Source organism: Varanus komodoensis, unplaced genomic scaffold (genome assembly GCF_004798865.1).
Source record: "Varanus komodoensis strain SLA01 unplaced genomic scaffold, ASM479886v1 scaffold24, whole genome shotgun sequence".
Taxonomy (NCBI): domain Eukaryota; kingdom Metazoa; phylum Chordata; class Lepidosauria; order Squamata; family Varanidae; genus Varanus; species Varanus komodoensis.
In genome coordinates, this window is record NW_025335641.1 from 11,394,005 (window position 1) to 11,420,973 (window position 26,969).

Below are 26,969 nucleotides of genomic sequence, written 5' to 3' on the forward strand. Positions count from 1 at the left end.
ATGGGTGCTGCGCCTGCGCAGTGCCTTTGGCCGGAGATTACAAGCAAACTTTTTTTTGGCGGGAAAGGTCCACTCCCCCTCCCCCACAGCCTATAAAGAGCGGAGCGTCTGCCATTTTGTTCAGTCTTTGCGACTGCCGTTCACTGTGCCTCGTGCTGCTTTCGACTTATCACTCTGATCGTTACTCGTAGCCTATTTTCCTCTTCTTTGTTAAACTCCCAGTTTTATATCCCTGTTAGTTCTTGTTATCTCTATAGTTCTTGTTAGTTCTTGTTACTTCTGTAGTTCTATCGTTCTACCGTTTTACCTTCTTCTATAAAAAAAAACCAAAAATATATTCTTACCCTCTGCACTGTCTTCTTTTTTCCTCTTCTTGTGATGGTGCAGCTAGTGGCTTTCCGCAAATGCGCGGAATGCGGGTCGAAGATGTCTCCATCTGACCCACACGACCTATGCCTCCTCTGCTTGGGGGAGGGGCATAGGACTGACAAGTGCTCCCACTGCCTGGCCTTCTCTAAGCAGGCCAGGAAAAATCGGAGAACCACCTCCGGAGGCTCCTGTGGGATCGGGCTCTTATGCAATCCGACCCACTCGTCGCCGCTCCGAAGCCTGGCCCGGCTACGGTGGTCCCCCCTCACGCCCATTGGACGAAGGTGCCTCTACCTTGAGGGCCCCACCCACTTCTCCCAAAAAGAAATGCGAGAAGCGCAAGCATGCTGATGCTGATAAATCAGCTAAGAAGGCCAGGAAAGAGAAGCCTCCTAAACCGACCCAGAAGTCGAGGGATCCGGAGCGGCCACGACACCACGACTCGGGTTCGATGGCAGTGTCGGTACCGGTGGCAACCACCATACCAACCCCACCCAAGCCGGTACTCCAGACAGCCATGAGGGTCACCCCTCAAGGGTCTCCTCATCGTGTGGCCGACCTCCCTACCGAGCCGCTTCCACCTCTTCAGCGGGGGTCGATCTCTGATGGGGAAATTCAAGACTCTCCCCCTAGGGCTAGGTCACCCACGCCTATGCCCATGGCCACAATGGAGGTGGATGTGGTCAGATCCCCACCCAGGGCCTGCCGGAGTCGCTCCAGGGAGCAGCGATCTGAGGACTGGCGTCGCTCCTACTATCCATCCTGGGGTGAGCCATACTCGACCGGGTACTATCCCGTGCCGAGGGATCAGTTCCCACCACACTCTCGCAATCGCCCACTGCCACTGGATCCGAGGCGCACATCCCTGGTTCCCCGGGAGGAAAGCAGCCGGTCCGTCTCGCCAGTGGAGTCCTCTTCTTCGGCCCCTCTGTATTATGGCGCGGACTCCAACAACTCAGACATCGATTCCACCTCTCCCGACGTCGCGGTGACCTCCCAGGGCCCTGCGTCACCGGACGAGTCCCACGTCTCTTTCGCGGAGCTGATGTCCAGGCTCATCCAGTCCCTAGATATCGATGCCGTCCAGCACCCAGGACTGTCAACAGATAAATTTTATGATGTCGTCCATGGGGAGCAGTCCACCTCCATCGTCCTGCCCCTGATCACCACCCTCCGGCAGGTGATGACGCAGCCCTGGGACTTGCCCTCTCACCCTCAACCAACATTGCGGACTCCCTGGCCAGGAGGGTCTACGCAGCTTCAGGCTTGGGGCTGCGTATCTCGAACTATGAGGCGACGTTGGTGAGATACCAGTATTTTATAATGCAATGCCTCCACAACGTCATCTCGGCCCTCCCAGACCAACAAAGCGACTTGGCCAAAGTGCTAATCAAGGAGTCGATGCACGTCGCAGTCCAACAGTTGTCCACAGCCAGGCACCATGTGGACACCAACTCAAGGGCCTTGGTCAGTGCCGTCTCTCTTCGTAGGCATGCGTGGCTGAGGAGCACCAACTCCCCGAAGAGACCAAGCGGCATATCGAGAAAATGCCCTTTGATGGGTCCAGACTTTTCCATTCGAAGACGGATCATAAACTCAAAAAACTTCATGAGTCCCGCATGACGGCCCGATGGATGGAGCTCCAGTTGCAACCGAGGCATAAGTGGGCATGGACCCGTCCGCCCTACAGACAGCCTTACCATTCCAGGCAACAGCCTCAGCACAGGCAGCAACAACAACAGCAACGTTGCCGACAACAGCCCCAACAACGCTACCAACAGGGCCGCCGACGATATGACGACAGGAGGCAGCATTGACGGGACTGGCGAACCATTCCTCTACCCTATCCTATACCCACCCCCCTCTCATCTAGGGACCAGCTGTGAAGCCGACTCCCCATTTGGGAGTCCATCACATCTGATCGGTGGGTATTGTCTATCATACAGCATGACTATAGGATAGAATTCAATACCGTTCCTCCATCAAGTCTGATCTGGTTTACATCTTGCTCGCCAGTACTGCTCGATGAAATACAACAACTTCTTCGTAAAGGAGTGATTCGTCAAGTAACTCAATATGACGGCCTTCACGGATTCTATTCTAGATATTTTACAGTTCCCAAACGGGATGGTGGCCTACGTCCGATTTTAGACTTACGTAGTCTGAATCGATTCATCATGACGAGGAAGTTTTGAATGACCACCCTCCAAAATATATTGCCGCTGCTTAGGAAAGAGGATTGGTTCGCCTCATTGCACTTGAAGGATGCCTATTTCCATATTGCAATCCATCCCAAATATAGGCATTTCCTTTGCTTTGCTGTTGCCTCCAATTTCTACAAATTCATGGTTCTACCCTTCAGTTTGGCCACCGCTCTGAGAGTGTTTACTAAATGCATGGCCCCTGTGTGTGCGCTTACCTATGCCTCCAGGGCATACAAGTTTACCCTTACCTTGATGACTGGCTCCTAGTCTCCAGGTCCAGGGAAGCACTTCTTATTTCTATCCGTACTACCAGTGCCTTATTGGACGACCTGGGCCTTTGCATTAATACTGAGAAATCTTCTCTCCTTCCAGTACAGAAGCTTATGTTGATTGGAGCCCACTTGGATTTGACGTTGGAAAAGGCGTTCCTCCCTCGGGACAGACAACTGACTCTTGCTCGCCATGTTCATCGAATGCAACGAGACAGATTGGTTCCGGCGAAGTCCATCCAGAGGCTTCTAGGACATATGGCTTCCGCCGTTGCGGTGGTGCTACACACCAGACTGCGACTCCGTCCTTTGCAGCTGTTTTTCAACAAAGCGTTCCACCCACAGAGAGATCCACCATCGAAACTGCTTCGAGTCCCATCCTCAATACTCCATTCCCTACTATGGTGGTCGGTCCCGGACAATCTGACTGCTGGGGTCCCCTTCAGGCCCCAAGGCCCATCGATAACAGTCGGTACCGACGCGTCTCTTCTGGGTTGGGGAGCAGTATGCTCCAGCCTGTATACTCAGGGCACGTGGACTCATCAGGAATCCACGAATCATATCAACTTCCTGGAATTGTTGGCCATATTCAAAGCCCTACGCTCTTTCGAAGATGTTCTTCAACATCGGGTTGTTCAGATAACATCGGACAACATAGCCACCGTTTTTTATTTGAACAAGCAAGGTGGGACGAAGTCTCCGACCCTGGCCAGACTTTCTATGCAGATCTGGGACTGGTGCATTTTGAGAGACATTACGATAATAGCAGTCCATCTGGCCGGTAAGGACAACGTGGAAGCAGACCTTCTCAGCAGGCGCATGCTCATCTCTCACGAATGGGAACTGGACCCCCAGACACGCGAGGACCTTTTTCTTCGCTGGGGGTTTCCCGACGTGGACATCTTCACCACCCAACAGAACAAGTTGTGTGTGACTTTCTGTTTGAGAGCGGGAATCGGGTACGAATCCCTAGCGGATGCCTTCATGATTCCATGGAACAACCAGAATTTCTACACCTTCCCACCGATTCCTCTGGTGATGAGAGTCATAGCGAAGATTGTTTGCGATTGGGCCCCAGGGATACTAATTACTCCTTGGTGGCCACGCCAACCTTGGTTTCCCACACTGCTGGACATTTCTCATGGGGAATACCTTCATCTTCCACCGCTCCCGTACCTGATAACCCAGCAGGACAGTGCACTTTGCCACCCAGATATATTATCGTTGAAACTAACAGCATGGCGAATCCGATAGCTGACTTCGTTACGTCTATACCAACGACTACTTCAAGTGGTTCAAATCCTACCTTCGAATCTGCTACTGACTTGTTATGTCTACACCGACGACTACTTCAGGTGGTTCGAATCCTACCTTGAATCCACTACAGTTGCAACCTTCGAATCCGCTGGAGGCAGCGCTGCTCCAGCACTGTCGGACCCGACTATTGTGCCATCGAATCCGACAACCTTTCATCCAGACATTCAATACATATTGGACTCCGCTTTAAAGCCTTCTACACGGAAGTCTTACGCAGCTAAATGGAAGCGTTTCTCCACCTTTGCCAACTCTCGTTCATTCTCTCCATTTACATCATCGATACATCAGATTCTTCAGTTCCTCTTAGAACTACACCATTCTGGACTGAAACCATCTTCGATTAAAGTGTATATGGCGGCGATCGCCTATCATCGTGGTATGGTGGACGGCTCGTCCATTTTCTCTCAACCTACTATTAAAAGGTTTCTGAAGGGACTTTAATCTGAACCCGTCAATCAGACCAATAATGCCCACCTGGAGTCTCTCTGTTGTTCTGCAAGCACTTACAAGAGCTCCTTTCGAACCGTTGGCAACAATCAATTTACGTCTTGTCTCGTGGAAAACAGCATTCTTAGTTGCGGTTACCTCAGCCCAGAGGGCCAGTGAGCTCTGCGCTCTACACGTAGACCCACCTTATCTCAATTTTCATAGAGAAAAGGTTGTCCTGCGGCTCGATCCATCTTTTCTGCCTAAGGTGTCCACACCCTTTCATATAGGACAAGATATTATTTTACCTGCCTTTTTTCCGGCTCCGTCTACTCCATTAGAAAGGTCATTACATTCACTTGACGTTCGGTGCTGTTTAGCCTTCTACAGATCCAGAACGGAATCTATTCGACATTCACATAGACTTTTCGTTAAATATGCTACCAGGGACCAAGGCACCCCTGTCATTCCACAGAGACTTTCTAAGAGGATAGTTCATACTATCACTTTGTCTTACCAACTGGCTAACATCGACTTACCCACAGCCCCTCGAGGCCATTCGACTAGGGCTGTGGCTGCCTCATCTGCCTTCGCATCGGGAATACCGATTGACGGTGTATGTAGAGCTGCTACTTGGGTGAATCCTTGCAGTTTCGCCAAGCATTACCACTTAGACGTCCGTGCTCGGCAGGATTGTTCCTTCGGCAGAGCCGTTCTTTCATCTGTTCTTCGCTGAGGACACCTCCCCTCCTCCATTATGGTAAGCTTGTTAATCTACCCATATGTGTGATGCACAGAGGCCACGCTGAAGAAAAGCAGGTTGCTTACCTGTAACTGATGTTCTTCGAGTGGCCATCTGTGCAGTCACACAACCCACCCACCGGTCCCGCTCGGTGTCGGTGAGTGGACCTTTAGTTGGTACCGAATGTTATCATTATTTCTTGGTACCGATATTGTTCATTGTTTTTCTTAGTACCGATACTGCTCACGGTAGAACTAATTTTTTCCACATGGGGGTGTCCGTCTGGTCATCAAAGACTGAACAAAATGGTGGACGCTCCGCTCTTTATAGGCTGTGGGGGAGGGGGAGCGGACCTTTCCCACCAAAAAAATTGTTAGCTTGTAATCTCTGGCCAAAGGCACTGCGTAGGCACAGCACCCATATGTGTGACTGTACAGATGGCCACTCGAAGAACATCAGTTACAGGTAAGCAACCTGCTTTTTTCATTTAAGACAAAACTAGCAAGACTTCATTATGCATATTTGCACAAAAGCAAAACATGAAACAGATGTGTATACATAGGTCCTCAATGTGCTCCATGCCCTGGACAACGGAAGCATTGAATTTCTTCCAGCCCAGTGGTCAAATCTGATTTTGGGCTGCATTCCAGTGGTGAGTGGCCTGAATGCAAAAGGACACAGAGAACAGAATAACACTAAAGCAGCATATTTAGCTGGGGTGGCGGGGAGGTTATTTGTTCCTTTGTTTTTTACTGCCAGTAACTAAGCCTTAGGACAGGGGTCCTCAAACTTTTTCACCTGGGGGCCAGTTGAAAGGTGCCGGTACTGGGCATGGGCCGGAAAGGTGGTGCCAGCAGTGTGCACAGGCCGGCATGGGGGTGGGGGCGGCGCGTGCAGGTGCACGCTGGGGCGGGGTGCGCAGTGAGGCGAGGGCAGGCACACGCCACGAGGTGGGTGCACAAGGCAGCGGCTTGCTTGTTTGGAGATCATTTTCTCCGAGTGAGCAAACCGCTGCCTCACCTCGCTTGGGTCCAAATGGGCATGGCGGGCCGGATCCAGCCCCCGGGCCATAGTTTGAGGACCCATGCCTTAGGAGAAGAATTTCAACCTTTTAGAATGGGGAAAACCTTCAGAAAAGCTGGAAAACCATGGGGCCAATGGAAGCAAGCATGACCATGCAGGGACCTCTGAAGGACCAGGTAGGACCCCTTGTGGTTAGAGGGCCAATGTAAATGAATGAGGAAACAGGGCTAGAGGCTGCAATTCCAAACCCCACCCTCCTCCATGATTTTAGTGGTTACCTGAATGGTGCTTATACTGTACATTTGTGCCTGATTCTTCAACAGAACCAAAATAGCCACAAAATCCCCAAATGGTTTAACTGTGCCAGTTATAACTTTGTTTCTGAAAGAACCTGAAATAGTGCAGAATGTTAAATAATACTTTATTTTTAATATTTTCATTTTGTTTTGCAGTTTGAAGAGTAAATACTGGGTAAATGAGCAGAGGTAAGAAATTTTTTGGAGATGAATGATTTACTTTAAAAGGAATGACAACATAGGTGACATGTTCCTGATAGTTCCACATGGACCTGAAGTTCAATTGGACTCCACTCCAAAGACAGCCTTCAGTGTAATATTTAGCCCCCTCTCTATGGAACTGTCTGCTTTCTGATAGTGTTTTTATTTAAACAGCCTTCACTGATCGATCAACCATGGTTTTATTGACAAAATATGATGTAAAATACTTTAATTCTGTATTTTGATTCATTTTCTTTCTTTTATTATTCACTGCTTTTATTGTTCAGGAAGCTTGTTTAACATAGAGCAGAAAATAGATCCTGTAAATCAGTCAGTCAATGATATAGCTGTCAAATACTGTTGTGTCTGAATTATATTGGTATGGAGGAATGATAGCTAATTTGGAGACAGTATTTACTGTGTTTAATTTAAATGTCCCCACTGTCAACATTGAAGAAATTAATATATTCAGAGAGATGTCTACTTCCTTTGTGTAAAAGGAACACATTTACTTTTTAAGAAATGTTCTAATTATAGGGGCCTAATCCAGCAAACCTCATTTTCAGATACAAACTGGGAATCTTGGGAAGAAACAAAACCACTGGTATCAAATATGATATTTAGCTTATAGATTACAAGGCTGAAATATGGATACAGATCACCAGTGAACAAGCAAAAGGAAAGCTTCCCAATGTCCCTTTAGTTAGCAGGGCTTCTTTTCATTGTCTCAGTGCATCCCAGCTATGGGTTCTGTGCCTGCATAGAGTCTTGCTTTGGAAAACTTATAAAGCTGAGGAATTTTGACAAGAACATCCCCACACTGTCCTCTGTAGTGGGTTCCCATTCATTACCTCAGTCTTTCTTGAACTGCTTATTGTGGTTGATTTGTGAGAGAATCTTTCTGTCTTTGCTGTCAGTTTTTCAAAGCAGATTGAGATTACTTCTTTCTCTCTCTGTCTCTCTCTTTTTTTAACTTGTTGTCTTTCTTTTACCTTTTCCTATTGTTCAATAGTTTACATTTTTCAGTAGTCATGTGCACCTTGCTTAGGGCATATGGTCTGAGGAATCCCTTTGGAAAGTATTTCAGGTGGTGCAAAGCTCCCACCAGGAAACAGGCAACTTGGCCTTCCTGCTTTACCTAGGTCCTTTAGAAGATGTTTGCCTGCACTGGCAGGCATTCACAAAGCAGGTGAGAAATAACAGAACAGGCCAACTTTGAGCACTACTGTGGAATAAGGTGTTTATTTATTTTATTTATTTATTTAAAACATTTCTATGCCGCCCCATTCGCCGAAGCCTCGGGGCAGCTCACAACATAAAATTAAAATATAATACATTCAAAATATAAAACAAATTAACAATATAAAATAAGCCGCCCTGGCCAGATAAAATAAGCAAATAATATTAACAATTAAAATGACGTTTAAATAAAAAGGTCTTCGCCTGGTGCTGAAAAGCAAATAACGACGGTGCCAGGCGGACCTCTCTGCGGAGCGCATTCCATAGATTGGGCGCCACCGCAGAGAAAGCCCTCCTCCGAGTACCTACCCTCCTAATTTCTTTCACGGAGGGTTCCCGGAGAAGGGCCTCTCCCGCAGATCTCAAGGGGCGGGCGGGCGTATATGGATGTAAGTGCTCCTTCAGGTAACCAGTAGATGTCCTACAATAGATCTACAATGTTCAGAGCACCATCACCAACTCCACAATCTGTACAACCAGCCAGTATAAATTAAACTATCCTTCTTTGCCTACTCCAAACATGTTACAGGTGGAGCCACCAACTCCAAGCAGCTCCTTGGCTTTCTCTGCAGTGATGAAACACACTAAAAATGTACAGTCCTACAAAGCAACAGAAATGAAGTCATCCACATCTCTGGATCAAGCAAAACAAAAGAAAATGAAGGAAGACAAGAAGCATGGTGTGACTACTAAATTACATTTGGTACCATTTGTGCCTTCAGCAAAGGAGACTTCAGCCACAATAAACACTGGATGCAGTTTCTGGCTGTGCTTATCGACCAAAAGACAGGCATCCTGATCCTATCATGGAAGAGATGTGCTGAGGGTGCAGTGACAGCATTTATGATTCAAAAGTTTCTAAGACTAATACCAGCAGTGATTGCTATACTCCTTTTTGCATACTGAAATATCAGTATTTTCATGAGTTCCATCACAAACAGAATGCTTACCTGATCATGTTTCAAATTCTGTGCAAGGCCCTCACTTCACTGCTGGACCCCATATTCTTCAAGGCATGGATGCCATTCTAGAAAGGGACCCCCTCCTAAGTACTGATGACAGATTGGTTTCCAGATTAGCTGGGGTGCCCATTGCAGCCTACTGAAGATGTAAGGCGTCTGGAATTCTGTGGAAGCATAGAGCTACATCAGTTGTCTGGAGCTTCTTGCAGTACAGAAATCTCTCCTTGTATCTGAATGTGACCTTTGGTGTCAACACATTCAGGTAGTGAAAGACAGTACAACAGGAGCTCATTATTTGAGCAAGCAAAGAAGAATATGCTCATTCAAGCTCCTCAAGCTCACTCTTATTCTGTAGGAGTTTATTTATTTATTTATTTATTTATTAAAACATTTTTATGCCGCCCCATTCGCCGAAGCCTCGGGGCGGCTTACAACATAGTTGTTCATAGGCCATTCATATCACAGGATTGGACAATATCTCAGTGGAACCACTTATACTTCTCATGACTGGGAACTCAATCTGAAGGTTTCTCGCTATACTATCCATAGGATTACTTTAACACTTTTCATAGTGTTAAGCAGCAAGGTTTGATGACAGTACTGTACCAGAGTGGGTGTGAGTTCCTGTTCAAGAGGAAACAGAGTCTGTTCTACCTGTTTCCACCATTTCCACTACTGATGAGAGTGGTAAAAATCAGGAAGGTCTTGGCAACTTTGACTCATCCTGTTCTTTTGTTGGGCCCAACTCAACTACATTCATCTGCCAAGACAGCTTCTCCGGCTCACTCAGAGTTGAGGGAGCCTTGGTTTTCCAAATATGGAGAAGCTCAGATCCACAGCTTGGAGACTCTTTTGAATTGTGACATGGCTGACATGCCACAGTGCATGCAAGTGTTTTAGAAGCAGCATGTAAACCAGATACTAAGGTTTCATTTTGCTTGTAAGTGGAAGAGATTCTCAGTTTTTAGATCTGCTCATGCGTTTGATCCTGCTGCATGTTCAGTTTCCCAAATCTTCTAGTTTCTTAAGGAGGTTTGAAGCATTCATTCTTATATACCTCTCTAGCTGCTAATGGGGGAAAATAGTCTGGCTCTTAATCTTTTCTGCCCCGTTGATAAAGCAATTTCTTAGAGGAGTTAGAAACTTAGTACCTTCTGTGAAGCCACTCATATCACAGCACAGTCTCGCAATTGTGTTCTTGGCAATGATGAAACTGTACAAACCCTTGCTGACCATGGACCCTATTAAACTTGGAAGATGGCATTTCTTGTAGCAATAACATCAACTCAGCAAACTAGTGTACTTTGTGTCCTGAGATCTGATGTCCCTTTCATGATTTTTCATCAGGATAAAATTCTTCGACCTGATATTGACTTCCAGAGATGGTTCCATATCAATTAGAGCATTGCATTTCCAGTTTTTTCCATCTCCAACATCTGCTTTGGAATTGGCATGCCACCCAGCTGACGTTTGGAGGGCAATGGAATTCTACAAATTGTGGACTGACCCATTCTGACAGTTGTCAAGGGTCTTTGCAATGGAAAAAGAAGGGCTTTCCTATCTCCTCATAGTGTTTGCCTCCTGGGTGGCTGAAGCCATATGCTTGACCTACCACCAGTCTGGGCTTGAGCTCCATGTCCCATTGCATGCCCATTTGACAAGAGCAGTGGTGTCTTCAGTAGCTTTTATTTGAAGGGGGTCCCCATGACTAGACATTTTCCAGGCAGTGACATGGGTGAAGGCATCTACCTGCTAACAGTACCACACTATAAACTGGGCATTCAAGTGATGTCTGATTGCTCTTTTGAAAGCACAGTACTATCCACCATCTTAGAATAGTTCCATGGGCACTAACCCTCTTCTGGGTACAACAGCTTTTTACTTGTCCATAGGTGGGATGCAAAGAGACTACAACAAAGAACAAGTTGCTTATCTGTAACTGTGGTTCTTCAAGTGGTCATCTGTGCACACATGCCCACACCACTATACCTGCTCTGGTGCCATTCTTAATTTATTATATATTGATATCAGTGTGTTGTTGGTACTGATGTATAGTTCTGTGCTGCAGTGAATGATTCCATTCCCTTGGTATCAAGGCCCCATACAGGAGCCTCGAAGAGGCCAAGAGAATGAGTAGGAACCCACTAAGGACATGCACACTCAGATGGTATGTAGGGCAGGTTTTCTGTCAAAATTCCTCAACTATAGAAGGTTCCCAAAACAAGGCTCCACTCAGGCACATAGACCATAGGTACGAATGCACAGATGACCACTGAAAGAACCACAGTTACAGGTGAGCTTGTTGCTCCTTGCCCCTGGGGCACTGGTTACTTGAATGTATTGCATGCTCTTGAATTGAAGTAGAAAGCCAAAGAACAATGTCCCTTGCCATGGAGTGCATACAGTTCCTCTCTCCCTCTATTTCAGAGGATCTCAGTATACATAAACTACCCCCTGTTCCTGGTAGACAAAGAGCATGTGTGTGGTTGGAGAAGGGAAAAAGGCCCAGTTATGCCAATTAACTTCATCCTAAGGCTGGGTGAGCCTCCTTACCTCAAGAATAAGTTGAGGTATACATGGAGTCTGGTAGCTGCTGATCTCATACCTTAACTGAGGCCCTACAGGTTTTTCACAACAATTAAGCCTAGCAGTATCTGTAGCTACATGGAAGACCTCTGCAGGACATTAAGAACAGGTCACACTTACCTCTTTTACAGTGCCTTCTAGTTATCAATCCCAATACAGGATCTTTTCATATGCTGAACATCTATTGAGAGAGGGATAGGTTCCCTGAAACCATTTGATGGTCATATGCTCTTGTCTTTAGATATGGAGGCATTTCCATTGGAGGAAAACTCCCAGTCCTTCATGTGACTGGAGAGCAAATTGTTGATTTTCTGAGAGACCTTGGTCAAATGATGAATATAACAGGGGTAAGTAAGGATTGTTCTGTGTCCGTTTCCCCTGTGTCCTTTTTCAAGGAGCTCTATAGCACTGAAATACATGTACTGAGCAATTTAGTGCTTGCTTTCTGCTATTTAGGGTGAAGCAACACTGGCTGCCTCTAAGGAAATGTCAAATTTTCTTAAATATATGGAAACTGAAGACAACATTAAGGTATTTTAAACATTTAAGTTTATTTTTATGTTCCAAAGCAGGATAAAATCCTGCAAAACATAAAGACACATGGAAGGATAGGAAAAATCATAACCCACACAAAAGGGAACAATTGTTTTAATTATATTACTATCAACTTTTTAAAAACCCAGCAACTAAGATGCTTTGGATACATAAACAGGGGAGGCTCTTTTTTTAGAGGGAAGAGCAAAAGGAGAGTTTTAATTAATTCAATGTGGAGGATCATTTATGTCATGGTAGCAGAAATACTATCCCAGCAAAGCAACTGACTTTAGGCATATTTCAGAGCCAGACTATCACTTCACACATTTTTTCATTTCTTAATCTCCTGTGGTAGGAAGAGGGACTCTGGGGACAAAACAGGGAAAGCTTTCATCCTTCAATCCTGTTTGTGCTTGAGCCAATCCAAACTGTGTCCATGTATACTTACACTAGAGTAAATAAGCAACTAACGTCTGTTCCACGCTAAGCAATTAACATAGCATGCATTTTGGGTCTTACGTAATCAATATAAGTGGTGAAATAAACAAGAGGCAGATGCTTTGTTCGTCATATGCAAATTCAAGTTGCTGATATGCCTCCTTACCCATGCAGGTGTGGTTTAACAACAAGGGCTGGCATGCCATGGTTAGCTTTCTCAACATAGCCAACAACGCAGTGCTACGAGCCAACCTGCAGCAAGGCAAAGACTCTGAGGAATATGGTATAACTGCTATCAACTATCCACTGAACCTCACTAAAGAGCAGCTGTCTGAAGTCACTGTGTAAGCAATAGAAGCTTGCTGTTCAATTTTTTTCTCTCCTTCTTGCTGACCTGGGCACCATGGCTCAGACAGAGGGAATGTGCTTGTAGATGCTTTTGCTTAAGAGTAGTGCAAAAGAAAGCTACTCTTTAGTTTCTCTGAGCAGTAAACCTATTTTTGCATTTAGCCATAGGTAAGGAGCGAACAGAAAAGAAAGATGGCCTCCAAATATGGGTGGGGGGAGCAATTGTTTATTCTGCATCACCAGAGATAAATAGCAGTTTAGTGAAATAAGTACATTTTACCTGAACTCTTAAAGGATGTTATAGCATCATTTTTTTTCTTTTGTTATTAAGCATGCATTTTTAAAAAGTGTACTTAGCACTAGACAACTTTCTTTCTCACCTCAAAATAGTGGTTGTTTGTCAGATAAACTGATCAGGTCTATAGGGAAGGGTGTTTGATCCTTCCCTCCCTATTGAAAATCCTCCATTCCGTCTTCTGTTTGTAACAAAGGTGACTTACACTAGTACGGTGTCAGTTTCATAGGTGCTGTGGCTCCATTGGATACTGCCCACATAAATTTCTATACCACCACTTAGTTGTAGAAGGCTGTCGGGGCAGTTTACAAAAATACAATGTAAAACAAAATACAAGAGTTCAAAACAGGACAGAATCAGAACAGCTACATGAAGCAATAAATCCAACAATTTACAGAATTTATAAAATTTCTAAAGCAATAACAGCAATACCAAGAATTAAAGTTAGACAATTCATTATCATCATGCAGCCTACAACTACAAACCAGCCAGCCAGCAGCCAGAGTCTCAGGCCCAACCAGTCACCAGCCAGACATTAAATGAGTACCAATGGGCAGTGCCCTTTGGCCGTTACCTTTGGCCACTGCCCCAAGCTGCCACCCAGGGCAGAAGACCTCTGGGGAAATAGGCCAGTGTGTCCACAAGTAGCCACAACTGGAGTGCCACCACTCTGCCGCTCTTCCCTTGCCCTCCCAGTGCTCTGCCAGGTTGGTTCCTGCCACCTGCTGACCTAGGGCTGCATTTCAATGATCCATGGATGAAGGTCTCTCTGGCCACCTGGACAAATAGCAACCTCGTGCCGCCTCCTTTCCCTAGTAATCCATAATTCTGCAGAATATGCCCTGTGATGTCCCCACACTGTGTGTTCATCTGTTCCCACAAGGGACAACCAATGAAGTAAAGCAGGGAACTGACAGCACGGTCATGGTATGTTCCTATCCCACTAAAAACATGGTAGTGTCTTCCAAAGGTATGGGGTTTCAACAACTCCTATAAGCCTCATCAGCAAAGCCTCTCTCAGGATTGTGAGAGTTGTAGTCTAAAACAAGTGAAGGGCACAATGTTGCCTATATCTACAAAACTAAATGAGGAGACATGGACCTACTGTTTTTGGTGGAAGCCATGTGTTTCTAGTCATGTCTCATTTCAGCCTAACTGAGCGCTGCAGAGACTCCTCTTAGTGACTTGTGTTGCTTTCAGTCCTTGTTTACTGGCTGTCCCTCCATTTTTCTCATCGCAGGCTGACCACTTCGGTAGATGCCGTTGTTTCTATCTGTGTGATTTTTGCCATGTCTTTCATCCCAGCAAGCTTTGTTTTATACCTGATACAAGAACAGGTGACAAAAGCCAAGCACCTTCAGTTTGTCAGTGGTGTGAGCCCCCTTGTTTACTGGATCACTAATTTCCTTTGGGACATGGTAAGTAGTTTTTGAAAGCAGTGTAAGAAGATATGGAGAACAGTTGTTGTCACATACATGTTCCGTGAGCTCAGTCCCTGGCATCTCCAGGTAGGACTAGGAAAGAATCCTGCGTGGAACCTCAAAATGCTGCCGCCACTGGCTGTTGAACTTATTTCCATGCGAGGACAGAATTCCATTTTGAAGAGGGTCTCAGGGGCCACATTCCAGTGATAGGGAGGGCCAAAGGCAAAAGTGGTGGGGGCCAAAGACAAATGGGGCATGGCAAAAATGCCACCATATTTTAGTTTAAACCCCTTTTTTGTCACTAACTAAGCCACCCTTCCCCAGTGTGGTGCTCTCCAAATGTTTGGGACTACAACTTCTGGACCATTAACATGCTTACTGGGGCCAATGGGAGTTGGGAAAGGTTGAACTAAGCATTAGGGGAAGGATCTCAACCTTTTAAAATGGGCTGTAGAAACATGTAAAACCTAGGAAACCATCAAAGGAGCAGTGGCCAGCAGAAAGGAGTGGGGCCACAACTAACTAGGGAATGCCAGTAGATTTGGCCTGCAGGCCTGAGGTTCAACACTCTTGTTGCAGACAAAGTTGAGCTAGATGAACTAATGGTCTGATTTGGTTTAAGGCAGCTTGCTAATATAGGCATACATTATGTGTGTTGGGGGACAAAATCCAAGGCATTCAGTAAAATGTTGTCATAAAGCCTTCCTAAATGGCTTATTCCAAGAAATTCCGTAACAATCAGTAAAAGTAAGCCTGATCCACAAAACATATAATATATCTTAAGTAGTATAACCTTCTGTTTGAAGTGTCATTATATTGATTTACTGTACATTGCTGAACATAAGATGCTTGATGCTGAATCAGAGCAGTGAATCCACATTTTTCCTATTAACCACTACGGCGTAGTAGAACCAGGGCCCACAGGGATGCAGTGTCAGCACTATTCCATTATCAGCAATGCTGACATTCTCTGCCAGCTCCCTGAGACTTTCCTCTTCCCTTTTAGCTTAGCTGAAGACTTCACAGTGTTTGTGTGGGAGTGATGGTGGGGAATTAGTTTTCTCAACAACAGCATATTTCGGGTTGCCATGAAAAAATGTTTTGTGGGGGGTGGGTCCTGAATGGGCAATTAAGACACGTTAGCTTTACAGAAGACTTGCTCCTGGAGGAGATAAAAACTGCTAGAGCAATTTTATGGATATAGAGGGACACAGCTACCTGCTTTTTTGGATGCCTTTGAGGATAAGACCATGAGGATAGAATGATGAGATCCTGCACTTTCACAGTTGCCACTACACCACTGATTATCACAGCTGCCCAGAGTCTCAGACAGAAATATTTTCCAGCCCTGCTACTTTCTTAACTGGAAACTCCCTCTGTAACTTCCTTTAACTTATTGTGCTATTTTGTCCATCTCTCCTCTCTTCTTATCACCTCTTTAAAAGAAAAAAATCCTTAAAAATACTAAAGGGTTCAGTTCCTAATTCAAGAACCTGTTAGTATTTGAAGAAAAGTCTCCTTTTAGACTTTTCTTAAACCAAAGGCCTATCTCTTTGGTTAGCAGTCTAGTACTGCCAAAGGCAGGACAATAATATGAGTATTAATGCCTCTCGGAAGATATTGGAAAAGCTGGTGTAGATTTTCTTCCAAATTGCATTATGCTTCTTTTTCAAGGCACCTTTTCTTTTATTTCCCCTGCACCAGGTAAATTATAGTATAAGTGCTGGCCTTGTAATAGCGATATTCATTGGTTTTAAAAAGAAAGCATACACATCACCAAGCAACCTTCCTGCACTTATTACATTGCTGCTTTTATATGGGTAAGTAATTTAGATGTTTCATTAATTCCAAAACTTTTATGCAAGCAGTGACAGATGTATTCAGAACTCTAATGTCTGTTGTGTTGAGTAGGTATCTTTAGGTATCCAAAAAGTAGGTATTTAGGAGGATGATAAATTTTAGGTATTTAAAATTTGTGTGCTGTCCTTCACTATCATGTCTCAGGACAGCTTACAGGATTAAAAGCAAAGACCATAAGAACAATCGGTAAACAATACAATACATTTATCACACCAATGCAAATAAATCCAATTAAAACAAAACAAATGTGACTGTAAAACAGTAAAAATACTAATTTTTAAAATAATGATTAAATAAAAAGGTTTTAACCTCGTGCCAAAAAGAATATAGTTCTCGGTGCCAGGTGAACCTTGCTGGGGAGCGCATTCCACAATCTGGGTGCCACCACAGAGAAGGCCCAGTTCCGAGTAGATGTCCTTTTTACCTGCTTTAGGGCGGGTTCTCGGTGCAGGGCCTCTCCCACAGATCATAAGGGGTGTGAGGGCATATAGGGAAGGAGATGTTCGTCTTCATATGTTAATTAAATTCCTCAGAAGAAGAACAAAATTAGTAAAGTATGTTTTATAGAAATGTGACACTAAACAGTTTTTTCCAAACTGTTTGAAATTTAAACTTTAATCTGTGACTTCCAATACTTTTAAATAAAACCCTTTTATCTGAGTGCATATATGCTGATTTCTTCTAAGGTAAGAACTGTAACAGTTCTCCACTGCTGTGTAATACCACAGGAACGATTCACAGAGGAAGAGCTACAACCTTGTAGGACTGTTAATATATATATATCTTTACTCAGACTGGGTTTCTAATATAAAAATAAAGCAAAAATTAAAAATCTTAAGATGCATGTTAGTGTAGACTTCATAAGGAAAAGAGGCACAAACAGAATATTATTTGTTTTGATTCACCATTAGTTTACTCAAGATTGTCATGTACTTTGATGAAGGGAAAACAGAATGTGAGAAGATGAAAAGCATTATGCAAAGTACTACAAGTATATTTACTAAGATGTATTCTCATAAATTTTTGAAACTGATGCATTTTGACAGAAGCCTTAAGAGATTTCTAAGAGTAAGATTCTGCCAGTTTGCAAGAGGTATGAGGCTGATGCTTAAACAGCATCTATACATGTTGCAGAAGGTTTGTTCATATATATACATCATTACACCTTTTTTCAGCACTTGGACCTAGTTCATGCAAGAAATGACTATGCGCACTGCAGTCTGCAGGTCACAGATCATTTGACTGAATGTTCTACCATATAACATATAAAATAACTCCCTTTGTGTAGAAAACCAAATCTGGGGAAGAAGAGTTCTCTAACATCACATAGATGTGCTAGTTTTGTGTATGCACAGTTCTTTTTCATGGGCAAGCATTGAACCCTGTGATCTCCCAACTATAGTTTGATGTGTTTGAAAGTCCAGGAGCAATTTTCCCTGATTTGCTGTTTAAATTTAAGTCTTGCCAAATCTGCACTGAATGTGTGCTGAACTGACTTAGTGGAGAATTGGAAGTAAATGTAAACTTAGATGAAAGTTCTGTCTGTGGAGTTTGAAATGTGATGCCAGTCACTGCTTAGTGTTTTGGTCATCAAGTGGCAAGCATGAATGTGTGAATCAGCTTGAGAGGCAAGCATTCCCAAAAGATTCTGTTTCTGTTAGCAGCTCCTTGGCTTCCTAGCAGAAGGAAGGAATGATGCAATGAAGGCATGCATTGGAAGGAAGGGATCCTAGGCTGTCTGACCTCAGTGTCAGTTTATAACATCATAGCCACACTTTGTTTCACCACAGGAAAATAATTATTGTACCCCTTTTCTGACTTTTGCATGCAGATGGGCCATAATTCCTATGATGTACCCAGCATCTTGCTTCTTTAGCATCCCTAGCACTGCCTATGTTGTCCTGTCTTGCATTAACCTCTTCATTGGTGTCAACAGCAGTGCCATTACATTTGTCCTGGAGCTGTTTGAGAACAATCCGGTGAGTGACTCTTCTTCAGAACTCTGATCCAGTGTGGAAGATAGGTCTTGATGTCTGCTGTTCTGCGAAGTTTAAGATGCTAGAAAATATTTAGGGTAGCATCCAGTGTGACACTACTGCTGTGGTAGCATAAATGACCTCTACAGCAACACCAGGAGTCCTTGCTGCTATGATTAATTTTCTGGGGAAACCCATGTCACATAGGATACTGTCATGAACCTCTTGATTGTGGCAACAGCATCCCAGTATACAAAGCTTAAAATGATGAAAGGCTATTTCAAAAGGAACAGACCCTTTTATAGTTTCCCTCATTTTTCCTTTCTCCAGTGTGCCTGGAGAGAAAAGCTCCTGCACCATCTAGATTTTTTAGTTTGCTTGTTTTCATATGCACAGCAAGTGCTACATTAGAGTTTATTAAGGTTGGTGAGATGTCACTTTTCACTTTGATTTTAAATGTTTTTTCTCTTCTTAAAGTATAAGGGGCTATGGTAAATTTGGGCAGTACTTGCATATGTTTTCTTGTCCCTTTCAGTCTTTGCTGAAATTCAATCAAACTTTGAAAAAGATCCTGTTAGTCTTTCCTCATTTTTGCCTGGGTCGTGGGCTTATTGACCTAGCGATGAACCAAGCTGTGGCTGATGTGTATGCTCAGTTTGGTAAGTACAAAAGAACATAGGATGGTTCCTTTGTGCCCCACCCCCCCACACACACACGTGACCAAGTATGGTTCTGAGCAGTAGACTGGGCCTTTGCAGTGAGTTTCCCTCCACAGCCTGCAACTTAATGTGAAGCAATACTCCCCGTGTAGACCAAATTTCTCCACTGCTTCTCGTTGGGTAGATAATGACTGGGCAAGGTGTAAGTGACGGGGGAGCAGGCTCAGGGCCTTCTGTCCAGAAATGCTACTGCCAGCACCACTGCTGCTGGTCACTCAAACCCTCCTTTCCAGCCAATGACTGGCCTTCCTTGTCTCACCAATGAGAGCAGTGTAATTTTTAAATAGGAACCAAGCTCTTCTTTCCATCTGTACAGGCATCATTGGGCAGCTGCTAGTTTTAATTGACTCCCAAAGAGTGTCTGATGTGATGTTAGGCAGTGCATTTGGGGGAATAAAGATGGTGGCTGCCTGTTGCAAACTCTCAGGAGACTAGTGGGAGCTCAGCACCTATTTAAAAGTGCCCCCTCTGTGTTCAAACGGCCAGGAGCAGGTATATTGTTTATTACATAATGGGTGGCAGCAACAAGTGCGATGACGGGGCTGGCACTGTTAGACCAGGGATGCAATGGGAGAAGAACAATTAGATTGCCAGCCCAGGTAGCAGCATAGCTTGGGCCAACCTGAATATAGTCTTTGCATCTGAAAAGTTTCAATGACAATTAAAATATATGTAACATTTTACATATATTTAAAAAAGCATAATGCTGGACATGCACATGGTAGGCATGTCATGAGTGGAGCTGGCTAGAGCCGGGGGTCACACTAGATGGCCTGGGAGACCCCCTTTGACTTGCTCTGTTTCTATGATTTTATGTTTAGTTGGATAGTAATTCAACTTGGTTTTGTTTGATTTTATCCCAAAGGAGAAGAGCATGTCTCAAATCCATTTCACTGGGATTTTGCTGGGAAAAATATGGTTGCATTGGCAGTGCAAGGTGTCGCATATTTTGTTCTGAATCTTCTAATTCAGCACAATTTCTTCTCCACAAGATGGTATGTTGGAAAACTCTCAGCATTCAGAGGTCTTAACTGTATGAATTCAATTAGTGTCCTCAAGTAGGTGTGTCTCACTCAAAAAGTACCACCTTCTTGTGTGTGCAAGGTAAGGGACAGTTAATATAGGTTGCTCTTCAGACATGGACTTACGGTGCAACCCTGCACATGTTTGGGCAGAAAAACACCCTGCAACTCCAAGTTCACCACAGCCAATGTGGCTGATTGGGAAATGCTGGGTGTTGCAGGAGATTTTTGTCTACGCATACATAGCACTGTATCCTAAATTATTAATTTATTCAGTGTGGTTTCTTTAGGCTTTCCAAAAATACAGAGATGCTGCCTGTCATGGATGAAGATGAAGATGTTGCAGAGGAGAGACAACGAATCATAAGTGGAGGCAGCAAAACAGATATTTTGAAATTACAGGAACTGACCAAGGTAGATTTCTAAGAATGTTATACATTTGTATTTCCTCTATTTTTTTCTTGGAAAAGAGAGAATGCTAAATATGAAACATCTGCTTCTGGGGGGCTCCCTGTGTCTGGCAAAGAGATTTTGCTAGCAGAAGCAAATGACAAATTGGAGTTCACTCCCCCACTCCTGAGAGAGAAGCCAACTGCTTGAGTAGTTCAGTGCTATAGTCAAACTAGAATTGATAGATCCTGTAGCTGGCCAGTGGGTAGCTGAATTTTGCTAAATAGATAACTGATGTGAGATGCCAAGCTGGATCAAATCTATGGAGTTAGGAAAGGAGCTTTAACCCTTTGTCCCAACCAATCAAGGATGTACAATTTTGTTAACTATGTTCTGTTTATGATTCACAGATTGTCAGTTGCATTTCATGTGTCGACTGCTCACTAACAGAATTGTTTTTTCTTTCTTTTAGGGATTTCTGAGAATCAGATTTTGTTAGGGATCTCTCTCTTTATTGCACTTGTACACATGCACATTGGTGGAAGTGCAAATCCCCCGCTCCCCAAAAGAGTAACTGTTCCAAGTCTACACAACTCTGAAAAAGCTAATATTCTGTAAACTCTAAAGGTCAGAGTTATAACATCTGAACTTTTGCAGATATATCTGATATCGCCACCACTGTGGCCCTATTCAGAATTGGGAGAATGCTATGCCTCCTACTTGCAACGGGCACTTTCTTCTCCTTGTAAATAACTGGCATGGGGAGGGGGGAAATTCTAACTGGGCTTTAGCAGAGACAAAGACTTAACGTTTTGTTCCGCCCATGCCTCAGTCCTGATGTGGCTTCTCTCCTTCCCAGGTTGTTTGGTTAACAAATAAATAAGAGACATTAAAAATAAGGAAACAAACGAGGGAACATTGCTGTGGGAAAGCAGGTGAACTTTCATGATGTTTTTAAAAAAATACCAATAATACACAAATCTTTTACCCACAATGAAAAATTATGAGAAAATTTTAGCAATGAAAAAAGAATGTTACACATCTCTACTGAAATATTGCTGCACTATATGGATTTTTAAAGGGCCAACTTGATAATTGTGGATATGCAGACATCGTTCACTGTGCTTTTAAAAAAAGAAATGAAAGGAACTGCCTAGTAGCTGTACTTTCTGTACTTCCTTGCCTTGCATCTTCATTATGTCTGAAGGAGTTTGCATGCCCTTGGAGCACTTCAAATGTATTCTTTCCCTATTATATCAGTGTTGAAGAGCTAATTTATAAACCCTTATTGCTGGCTATCTACGGGCAGAAACGTGGCAACATTTCTCACAATTTTCATATCCTTTTACTGTGAGAGAAGAAGAAAACCTCCCAAGGGCTGCAGAGAAAAAAAATACTGTTCATAGAAAAAAAATATTTATATAAAAACCCTGCTCTCTTTTCTTGTTAATCAATGTATTTTAGTGGGCCAAGTCCTGAATGTGAGTGTGTATGAACTAAAAGTGATATCTGTTAGTGGTTTTCACCTTATTCTGTCTGATTGTTTGCATGTTGTTTTTAATATGTTATGCCATCTTTTCCCTCAAAGTGGTAGGTGGAAAACAGATTCAACAGAAGATTTCTTGAAAGAATACAGTTTGCTTATTTAAACATTCCCTTATTCTAGAGGTATGCAGGACAACAAGTTCCAGCAGTGGATAGACTTTGTGTCAGTGTTCGTCCTGGAGAGGTGGGTTGTGCATCAACTTTTAACACATTTTGAAGTGATCCTCCTTTACAATCCTCTGGATGTAACGAAGTGTATGCTAAATCATATTTTAGTGCTTTGGTCTCCTGGGTGTGAATGGCGCTGGCAAGACAACAACATTCAAAATGCTGACTGGAGATACTGAAGTAACATCTGGAGAGGCTATTGTGGCTGGGCACAGGTAAGTCATGCCTGAACAATCGAGTTCAGTGAACAGTGGATGCGCCTTAGGAGTGGAAAGAAAATAATAATCTGTGCCTTGCAGCCAGTGTCAATCTTGCTTAAGGTAGACCTATTGAAATGGACTTAAGACAGACTAACATTGGGTGCAAGGTTTTTTGTAAGAGTGGAGAAAATAACCTCACTAGCATCTTTGATCCATGTAGGATGCATGTACCCTGATACTTTCCCTTGTCTACATGGCAGTCAGTATTAAAACTGGAGATGGCAACTGCCAAATTAGCCAAATAATGTTACCATGAATTTCTCCTGTGCCGTCTTATAACTGCCCTTTGGAGTAGTTTTTCGCATAATTGGGGTTTAGTGTTAAAATACTGCACGAAGAAGAGGAGAAGTGCCCATACTTAGCACTGTAGAAAGAAATTCCAAGGTAGGAGATATTTCCAGTGTAGGAAAAGTTGGATATATGGGAATAATATAAAGGATCCTTAGATCCTTGCCCAATTTATACTGTTGCTTAATTTAAAAGGTCATCTCCCATGTGCAGTATGTCATTCTACCATTGAAAAAGGTTATTAAAGTAACCTTGCTATCTGCAAGTTCTTACTATCTGCCTATTAAGTCTGGCTAGAGTTTCTAGAATGTAGCTTCTCTTTGGCATTTGAAACTACTGAAAACTAGGTAGGAGTATGATTTTTTATGAATAGGAAAGACAATTTAATACATTTGCTGGCAAAGGACTACTTCCCTTCAGAATACAGGGCTGTTTAATATTTAAAATAATCTTTTTAAACCTGAAGCTTGTCTTGGAAGCTGATACAAATCTCTCCTGCACTTTGCATCTGCCCTTCACATGCCTGTCCCTCTCCTGCCCACCAGCATTTTGTTCATGGTTTTGGCATAATTTAGGATAGCAGGCTCCAGTTACAGAATGAAGCTAAGTACTAGCTTTGCTCCCATTCAAAAATGTCCTTGGTACTGCCTTCCCATGGAACCTCTTGTAATTTGGAGAGAAGAAGGTGGCAAAGTGGCAGGAACAGATGGGTAAACTGTAAGAGAAAGTGGCTGTGATTGAAGCTGAGGAAGAGAGGAAAAAATGGGTTGTGAGAGGGTGTGCTTGCACAGGAGTAAAACACAGCCCCCCACTACATTAATTTTAAGGCTTATCTACATGAGGTGTTCATTGTGCGCTCATGATCCCTCATGGACGTTTTCAGATTCTTTTCTCAACTCTGTCATCTTCAAGGGCCATTAAAATCCTGTATTTCTTTGCAATCAGAGGTACTAGACCTGAAGTGAGGGACATACAAACAGCCATGATGGCTGTTTGTGCAGTCTTCACATGCCCCTTCTGTCGCTTCTGCCGCCACCATCCCTCTCTGCAAAGCCAGCAATGCAGCTGGAAGTAAGGCATAGCCGAGGCACACACCTTGTTTCCCATCAGAATGGGGCTTATGATTAGCAGGCGAAGCGGAGGCCTGAGACTGCATGCACCCTGCACACCTTGTTTTTCAACAGAATTGCTGGCATTCCAGCTGCACAACCAGCTCCAATGCCAGTGACTACTTCCAGTAGCTCTAGAGAGTGATGTGGGCCCAGAAGGGTTTTGTGGTAGCCAATGCAAACTTCCCAACATCTGGCGTTGTTCACCCCTGTGCTAGCCTGTTAGGAAGCCCTGAAAGATCATTTGGATCACCCTCCCAACAGTTGAACAAGTATGAAGTTACAGAGGAGACATGAAGGGCTACTGCAGACATTACAGTGGCAATGGTCCCATACTAAAACTATAATACGTATCAATTTCTGTGTTGTAATGTGTAAGAGGTCATACTAACCACACAACACAGAAATGCACACAAGGACCAACTGCTGCTTCCCAGAGAATGTTTCAATAGTGTGTACAAGTTGCATGCAGTTGATACGGGCATTACATATTTTAGTATGTATTTTTCCATGTGAGATAAGCAGGAATTTTGGACAATCAAACTTGGTTTAGTGGAGTCTTATTGTTACTTATTGTAGTTTGAGAGAGATTATTATGAAATGTCTTTACTGAAATGTCGCTGGATCCTTTTCTCCCTCCCAATGCTACAGAGAGAGCATGGCTAGAATTCCATAAGATTTTAACTCTGTTTTTCTTCAGTGTATTGTCTCAGATCTCTGATGTTCATCAAAACATGGGCTACTGCCCACAGTTTGATGCTATTGATGATTTGCTCACCGGGAGAGAGCACTTGTGTCTCTATGCCCATCTGCGTGGGGTCCCTGCAGCAGAAGTCAAAAGGGTAGGAACAATTTCTTCTTGAACACTTATTGTCATTTAAACTGCATGACGCTTTTTTAAAAAGTAATGTGTGAAGTCTGACAAATTAGGAAATGCTTATAATATAGTATTTGGGCTTTTCCCAGAGGTATCCATATACATAGGAGAGCTAGAGGGTTACCAGTTTTCACCTATATGCCTGAATCACAGGCACTTCTTGATGTACATAAAACATGTGCATCACATTAAGGATAACTTTGAAAGATGCCAGTAATCAGCCTAGCTGTTCACACTGCATTGCTGCTGTTCCTTTTTCCACATGTAGAATGTATCTGCAGGTCAAGTCTCATATGTAGTGAACTTGACCTGCAGATCCATTCTGCCAGTCTGCATATCATCTTTATGTTATCTGTGTGCACAATACATGGGGATCCTGCATGGATTTCCATGCACAGAAAGGAAAGAGTGGTTCTGTTCTCCCCCCAGCCCCCTATATATTAAGAGGCTTCCACAACTCCCTGTGGGAATTACACACCCAGCATCTCTATTGTGCTGAGATAGGATGACTGCTTTGCAATTGCCAGTGTGGTATATTCCACTCAAGGCAGTTAATTTGCACATCGGGTGACCATATCCACATAGACAGCATGGACCACAAGAAGCATAGGATATTTCCTGGAAAAGGTAGGCCATCTTTTCTAAGACATAACTTCAGGCAGAACTGACTACACAGAGTGTTTAGCACACTTTTGTTGTGTGTCTGTAAATCAAATGCACCCATCCCTTAATTTATGCAATATACCGATGTGACCTGATGCATACTCACATGTGAGTGTATAATCAGTTGTGCTCTGAAAGTTTAACTATTGGAAACTTTGGCTTTTGCTTCACATTGCGTTCTGTTCTGTGTTTGTTGCCTTGCTTCCCTTGGAATAGTTTTTTCCCCTTCACTTGGCATATTTATTGAATATTTTCATGGAACTACCTGTAAGAGGGATATACAGACCTCCCATTCTCTGTAATGGCTTTGGAGTGTTGAGTGCTCAGCCCTGCATACCAAGGGCATGGATAAATCATACACTATTTTAAGTAATTTTAATCATGTATTTATTTCTTCAACAGGTGGCAGAGTGGGGGATTCAGAAGCTTGGTCTGTTGACGTATGCAGATCAGCTAGCAGGCACATACAGTGGGGGTAATAAGCGCAAGCTGTCAACCGCCATTGCACTGATAGGTTGCCCTCCTTTAGTCCTACTGGTAAGCAGCTTTGTGATGAAGAAAGTGGAGAACTGACAACAAGGTCTCTTTAGAGCCATGTAATTCTGCATGGTTAACCACATACAAAAGCTGATGGCTTCAGTTTCCCTGAGACCAGCCATTGTCCGACTCCCACTGTCTTTTTTGTTTGGGATAACTTCTTTGAAAAATGTGTGAATCATACTTTGGCCCTACTTTTCTTTACAACCACAGTGAACCATACACTATGCCGTCTTGGACTGGTTCCTGACTCCTAGCTGAGCAGATCAGAGGAGGCTGCCCCAGCAGGTCTAGGTATTCTGGGATACAAGCAGCCAAGCTCCCAGAGAGCAAGCCATCAGAGTGAGTGAACAGGGAGAGCAAACAGGAATTTGGCAGCAGAGTGTAAAGGGAGAGGTCAAGGGGAAGATCCCTATCTTGGTGTATGCAGATCAGCTGGCAGGCACATACAGGAGATAACATGCATACAGTGGGGAATACTTGGCTCAACAATACTGCATACTTGGCATCACAATTTAAGAAATATGCAGACAAGCTAGAAATAGTTCAGAGGAGAGCAACAAGGATCACCTGAGGGCTGGAAACAAACCCTACTAGGAGCAATTGAAAGAATTGGGTGTGTTTAGACTCAACAAGGGAGAACTGAGGGGAGAAATGATAGCATTCTACAAGTACTTGAAAAGCTGTCACAAAGACGGACACAGCATCTCTTCTTGATCATCCCAGAATTTAGGACACAGAATAACATGTTCAAGTTACAGAAAGCCAGATTCCAGCCAGATAGCAGGAAAAACTTCCTGACCTTTAGAGTAGTACAACAGTGGAACCAATTACCTAGTGAGGCTGTTCCACCTTTGAAACATTCAAGATACAACTAGACAG

The 26,969-nt window shown here is 43.7% G+C and overlaps 1 protein-coding gene across 1 annotated transcript in view; it reads left to right on the plus strand.

Moving 5' to 3' along the window:
- ABCA4 (ATP binding cassette subfamily A member 4) overlaps positions 1-26,969 on the plus strand; it is a 125,067-nt gene that overhangs the window by 91,681 nt on the left and 6,417 nt on the right. Inside the window, exons 32-45 of the mRNA XM_044432251.1 lie at positions 6,803-6,835; positions 11,876-11,981; positions 12,091-12,165; positions 12,781-12,950; positions 14,490-14,667; positions 16,378-16,493; positions 18,365-18,512; positions 19,045-19,168; positions 20,094-20,223; positions 20,541-20,664; positions 22,307-22,369; positions 22,462-22,568; positions 24,711-24,852; positions 25,953-26,087. Coding sequence (XP_044288186.1) covers positions 6,803-6,835; positions 11,876-11,981; positions 12,091-12,165; positions 12,781-12,950; positions 14,490-14,667; positions 16,378-16,493; positions 18,365-18,512; positions 19,045-19,168; positions 20,094-20,223; positions 20,541-20,664; positions 22,307-22,369; positions 22,462-22,568; positions 24,711-24,852; positions 25,953-26,087 — 1,651 coding nt within the window. The remainder of the gene's footprint in view (positions 1-6,802; positions 6,836-11,875; positions 11,982-12,090; positions 12,166-12,780; positions 12,951-14,489; positions 14,668-16,377; positions 16,494-18,364; positions 18,513-19,044; positions 19,169-20,093; positions 20,224-20,540; positions 20,665-22,306; positions 22,370-22,461; positions 22,569-24,710; positions 24,853-25,952; positions 26,088-26,969) is intronic.